The 6,602-nt window shown below is 40.9% G+C and overlaps 1 protein-coding gene across 4 annotated transcripts in view; it reads right to left on the bottom strand.

The window, feature by feature from the left end:
- MYOF (myoferlin) overlaps positions 1–6,602 on the bottom strand; it is a 114,589-nt gene that overhangs the window by 71,007 nt on the left and 36,980 nt on the right. For all 4 annotated transcript variants that reach the window (XM_019555883.1, XM_019555881.1, XM_019555882.1 and 1 more), the window contains exons 12-16: positions 6,164–6,290; positions 5,032–5,135; positions 4,026–4,094; positions 3,883–3,926; positions 2,761–2,843 (exon numbers count right to left, since the gene is read on the bottom strand). In XM_019555883.1, the coding sequence (XP_019411428.1) occupies positions 2,761–2,843; positions 3,883–3,926; positions 4,026–4,094; positions 5,032–5,135; positions 6,164–6,290 (427 nt within the window). The remainder of the gene's footprint in view (positions 1–2,760; positions 2,844–3,882; positions 3,927–4,025; positions 4,095–5,031; positions 5,136–6,163; positions 6,291–6,602) is intronic.

Raw genomic sequence — 6,602 nt, forward strand, 5'->3', positions numbered from 1 at the left:
ACCAGTAGGGCTGGGGGGCTGTTGTGGGGGGAATGAGGGGCAGAAGCAGGGCTGGGAGGGGTGGTAAGGGGCATTTAATTTTAAGAACAGATTTTGGGGGTTTTTATCAGAGAATCTGTGATTTTTCATCAAGGAAAACCAGGATCCCTGCTGATAAACAACCAAAGTTCTTTAGCTAGGAACAGGCCCACCTATATGAGGGATCCTGTTATATCCGGGTGGGCAACTATTTTGGCTGGAGAGCCACTTTAGGAATTTTGGTGAGCTGCTGTGAGCTGGCTGGGGAGGAGGGATACTGACCTGGTTCAGTGTAGCAGGGAGGAATTGTTCCTATCTGGCCCAGGCCTCTCTGCCCTGCACCCACTGCTGGGGGTTCTTGCCAGAGTGAGCAGATGGCATCATTATGGCAACCTCCTGGGACCCTCACGGGCAGAACACGATTGACTAGGTGGACGGGATGGGGCCACAGGTGGGCAGGGAGCGGTATCCAGGAGTGGGACGGGTGGGTAGAGACTGGAGCCAGGGTCAGGATCATGGGGCAGTGACAGCACAGCCCCAAGGCAAAACAATCACATCTCAAGCTGTCACCACCCTGTAATCGCAGCCCTGGCCCCGCCTACCTGTCCCACTCTCAGATGCTGTTCCCTACCTGCCAGTGACCTCATTCCATCCACCTGGCTGAATACGTACTGTCTATGGGGGTCCTAGGCTGGTCTTCATGGAGAGCTCGCCTGCCCACCTCCCCGCTCTATCCAGCACCCCGTTAGTGGGTTTGGGGCGGATGAGCCAGTGTGCCCAGGTAGTAGGGCCACAGTCGGCAGTGGCACAGACACTAGCAGCAGCGGTGGATCCACTAGGAAGGGGAGTCTGGCCACCATGCGCCCGAAGGCAGCAGGACCAGCCTCACATGCCACAGCTTGAGCTGCCCTCTGTACATGGCCTGGGAGGGGCCAAGGGAAACAGAATCCCTTGGTGGGCTGGATCTGGCCCATGGGCTATATTTTGCCCACCCTGTGCTAGATGAAGAACATGATATTACATAACATAACAGGTTATTAGGGTGTATGCAGCAGATTAATGTTATGTTTACAAAATAAACCTATTATTAGTATAATAAATTACTAAGTACTTATAAATAATGAGCATAAATATAACTCCACAGAAATAGTCTTAAAAATAATGCAAGAGAAACAAGCAGGAATTTTCAATTTTCTGTTTCCCTAAATCAGTGATTTTCAGATCTGCAAGATCCTTATAAGGTTGTTGTATAATGCTAAGCAATATTAGCATATTCTGATCTATTCTGGTCATTCCAAATTCTCTGCAGCAGAAAAAAATATTCTATTATTTTTCCATAGCCAAGAAATGAATGAGACCTAAGGGTTGCTATTTTCTGAGGGATGTCTTGAGTCTAACGTGTCACTGAATGTTAATAGGAAGACTAATTCTCATAATATTGTAAAGAGCAAAGTTTTGTGACTACATATTCCTTGTAATAATTCAGTAAGATAATAGACCATGCAAAGTCCAATAGAAAAAATATTTTATGAGCAAGAAACCTCAGTACCACCAAATCTATTTTCTTGCAGTAAGCATGATTTCAGCTTTTCATTTTTCCCAATAAACAGAAGACAAACTAAATGAAAAACTACTACCTAATAGTCTCCAATCATATCATTGATTAGTTTAATTTAAAATAGCTTCATTGCAAGCTATCAAAAAAATCTATAATTTAAGGTATCTAAAGGTCCCAGCAATGAGATACAGAGCCTTTTACTAGTAGATCACTGATTTGAGCACTGACCAGGAATCATAACCATTTGACAACTGTTGGTACATATGAAATGGATTGATGGTTTCAGACTAGTTCCTAGGAGACAAGTGACTGACTGCATCACAATTGATATCTTAAAGGTAGTCTCATCAGGATAACTGACTTGCCCTCTCTGGTCTTTACATTCTTTCTACAAACTAGAATTTAGACCCGTCCACAAAGCAGTGGAAGGAGGTCACATTTGCTAAGCCATACTACTGTAATTCTGAAATGCTGAAGTTCAGATTGGTTTAAAATTGACTGAATTCACTAAATATACCCTACTGTACTAGAGATTATTGTCAGTACTAGAGTACTGACAAGTGTATAGCGTTCAAAATATTCAACAGTTTTCTGTACGCACCAGAAGACTCAAACAAACATTTTCTTAAATATGAATTAGATATTCATATTTCATTACTATCAGATTTTTTTTAAGTAAAGGTAGTATTCTGATAAGGATCCATTTATAAGTCCTGGAAACCGTTCTTTTAGCTGTAGAACTATGAGAGCATAAGAACTTCAGGAAAGCAAACTTCCCTAATATACTACCTCTGCAGTGCTCAAAGTGTAGCCTGCAGAACAAGATCTGGAAATTCAGTGGCAGGAGAACAGTGGCAGTGTCAATTACCATGGCTCTGGAAGCATCACAGCAATTAATGCTGCCAGCACTCCCCTATTGCTAAATTTTTGGACACAAGAGGAGCCCTATGGGCAGGGTGACATGGCCCTGCATGCTGGATTGGGCCAGCATCTGGGGCTGATCTGCAGCTGGACCTGGCATGCTGAATCAAACCCAGTGCATGGCCCCAAACCTGGTTCACAGCCTGGCTGTGCCCCACTCATCTTGCATGTGCACTGGAAAGGTTGAGCACCACTGCACTACCCTATCTCTTCTCCTAAGCAAAAGAGGAACTTGTTGAATTATGCAATGCTGAATGACTTACCATCAACTTCTCCACCAGAAGCAGCAATTTTGGAGAGCCTTAAATACGTTGTTCCTACTACATCATTCTTGGTAAGACGATCCCTATATGAAATACAAGACTGTATTTAAATGCAACAGTCATCATCCTAAATAGAGGCAAGCTATATATGACTGAATGTATTTAGAGAGTAATATATATATTCTTATACTGGAATCTATGACAAGTTTTATTCCTAATGAAAGACCACATGATGTCCGGCCCTTACGGTATGAGGGAAGTGCATAAGGAGCCACTCCCAACATTTTAGGACTTGAAGATAATTTCAGTCCCTAAACTAGGAGCCTATTGGTAGGGACACGCTGCATCCCATACATGTGTATAGTAAAATGTGAGTAGAGAGAGCTCCCAGAAATATTCTGCTGTGTTTCTGTGGGTATGGTGGTTCCATTCTTCACCAAAGACTGCCTAAATGGGTACTGTCAGGACCACAATAAGAATACTATTCTCATACTATTAATAGACATTATTGATTTAGACCAAGGATGCTTAATCTCTGGCCTGCAGGCCAAACGTGGCCTGCAGAGACATATTACCTGGCCCATGGGGAACCCATGGTTCTAGAAATTTAGCGGCAAGGGGAAGTAGAAATTAATATGGCCACTCTCTCCCCCTGCCAAATTCCCAAGCCCCACTCCCTGCATGCATCCTCTTCCCCCTTTGGTCCACACCTTCTCCCCCTCTGCTTCTCGATTGAGGCTGGGCCATGCTCCAAACTGTGGTACTAGGTTGGGACTGGGCCCTGCCCCCTTCCCTCCTCCAACACCTTGTGGTGCTGGATCAAGCTCCTTTCTCTTGAGGGGCCTTGTTGGGGATGACCTGTCCCCCCTTGCCTCCCCCCACCACACACCTGTCTGCATTGCTGGATGGTACCCACTGTGCCCATCACAGGGACCAGATCAGGACCATTGGCCAGATTCAGCCCACAGATGGACTGGGCAGTGTCCACCTGGTCCACCAGGCAAAAAGGTTGGGCACCACTGGTTTAGACCAGTAAGTACAGAAGAAATCATTAATAAATTATTTGACTATGTAATACAGCTCATATATATTTTAAAATATTTATTCAAAGTTACAACTTACCAGTCAAACACTGTTAGTCTTATTTTTTCACACATTGAGGGAAACTGGGAAAGAAAGTAGAGAAAAAAGAAGGATTCATTATCCTTTTTATTTTCCTAACATGAAGGATAGTTTACTTTTAGAGAAGCAATAAGAAATCTAACCTTGATTTGAAGATGAACAACTTGATTCCATTCTGGATTGGCATTTTTCTCAACTATATTTGTGCAAACCTGCAAAAAATTAAACAAATTATATAGCAGCTCAAGCTCAAAATTCTGTCAAGAAAAGCATTTAGCTAGACATAATTTAGAATAAACTGTCTTCCTACCGGTCAAATAATAAATCATCATGAGCTCACTGCCATAGCTAGAGACTATGTAGGTATTTTTACTTTATTGAGATATTAGCCCTAAGTTTAGAAATATAAACCTAATTTTCTCTACACATAAAACTTCAAGACAGGTGTGAAAAATCTTGTATCATTGTCAAAACTATACTTCACCCCATAAGGTGCCGCTTTAAAAAAAAAAAAGCTTATCATTTCCTTGAGCTACAGATGGTGGCCCCTGCACATGGCTACAAGAGAAAAGGGAAACAGACAAAGGCTAAGTACAGACAGTCATGAAGCCTGAAGTTGAACTGATTCAGTCTTCCCAGATTAATATAAAATGCATAGGTTGAACCAGTAAGGAAGTGAACAGACGTTCATTTTGATTCGGGAAATGCAGTCACATGCCTGCAGTGGCTCAGGCCAGAAGCTGGGGGGCGCTAGAGCCTCTCTGCTGGCCTGGAGTAGACAGCTTGGGCCAAGACTAGCCTGCCCACCCTGCAACTCATATTAGCACAAATATGAACACTCTTGCTATACAGTATTGTGCTGTGAATATACTTTAGTTCCATGTCCCGTTAAGCCTTATATACATGAATAATTTGAATTTCTATCACCAACAATTTCCAACTTATATTTAATAGTTCATATGTACTCTTAACACCAGTCATTCCTGACCATATTTACAAGTATTGAATGCATACACTGATTGTCATCACTTTTGTTGGTCAGCCACGTTTAGTGTAAAAAATATTTTAAATGTATTGAGCCCTATGAATACACTTTTCAGGTATGTGACAGGAATACAAAGTTTCAAATATAAATATAAACTCAAATACCTTCTTTCCCGCAAAACAAACTTCCACAAATGGATCTACGAGATTTTTCTTGTCTGCTTCTCCTCCAAATATTTCCTTGACCGTCTGTGCAAAAGCATCATCCACTGTAGAGAAGTAATAAAGCAGAGATTAGTGATAACCTTTTCCTTTACTACTTTAACTCACAAATTCCTGTGCAATCCCACTGAAATCAGTGAGCTATCATGGATATGACTGACTCCGAATCTAGCTCATTGTATTTAGTAGGAAAAATAAATATTTGCTGCTACATCTAGATGAAAGATTTAAGATATCAGAGAAACTTCTAGAATCCTTGTCCTTAGAGCATCACAGGGGCTCTGTAATGTACTGTAACCTGGAGTTGGAGAATCAGGAGTTTATGCTGTGTATCAGCATCTTGAAGGTGTCAGCTTGTTATTCAAGCTATCAGAAGGAGGCAGTGTAGGCAAAAGAACTGGATAAAAAAGAACATCAATAATGCATAACGTATTTCCAATTTCCACACAACACTATATGTACCATGCACAGGTCCAGTTTCCATTCTTGAGAAGAAGTATTCATTTTGTGTCATTTGTATGTAGTATAAATTTGGGGACATTTTAATAACTTTATCAAAGATTTATCTCTTCCATCTGGTGGGTATTAAGACTTTCCTTAACAATCTTTGGGAGAAAGTACAGTACAACTGGAAAAGACATATCAAAATAAAGGAATAGTTAAAAAGCTAGACACCTGATTCAACTGAATTATCTTGGATCTCTACTTGAAAGATCAGGGGACACAGGTACCTTGTGCTTCATTCACAGATGGGCTATGCTCATACAAGTAAAGTAAGCTTAAAGAGTTAAGGGGGAAAAGTATGTTGTTTAGTTTGAGTAATTAATAATACATCATAGCCATACTTGATAATCTGAGCCATGACAACAGTTGAAATACATTTGACATAATAGATTTGACTGAACTGAACAATGACTTGAAATTGGCAATGTAAGCAACCACAGAATTAATTACTGGCTCAAACCATGCAGCAAACCATACTGCTTGTTTTGCATATGAGAAATGTTTTTAAAAACACAGGTATTCCTACATCTTATCAACTGCTATGATCAGAATGAAATAAGAAGTTACAGACTCTGGGGAATGTCCTCAGCTCTGTAGATTTTAAGAAGAAAAGTGACCCATCGAAGTGCAATGCCAGCGGGTAGTAAAAGGTTACTTTCCACATCATCATTTTCATTATCTCGTTCCCTTTTTTCCACCTGTTGGAGATATATTGGATCATATTATCAACCTACTCATAAGAAAGGTATGTGATTGCTAGAAAATAAGGTATAATATTATGATAACTATTTATACTAGCATCCATTAATGTCACTTATTGTGATAATCTACTATAGTTTTATCAAAAATGACCAGATCAAGTATCAAGGACAATAAAAAGTCCTTTTTTAGATATGTGGGAAGCTGGAGGAAAAGCAAGGGCAACATTGGACCCCTGCTAAACCAGATGGGACAACTGACAACTGATGCCCAGGAAAAAGCCAACCTATTAAATGGGTACTTTGCATTGA

The sequence above is a fragment of the Crocodylus porosus genome, unplaced genomic scaffold, assembly GCF_001723895.1.
Source record: "Crocodylus porosus isolate Cpor-Errol unplaced genomic scaffold, CroPor_comp1, whole genome shotgun sequence".
Taxonomy (NCBI): Eukaryota; Metazoa; Chordata; order Crocodylia; family Crocodylidae; genus Crocodylus; species Crocodylus porosus.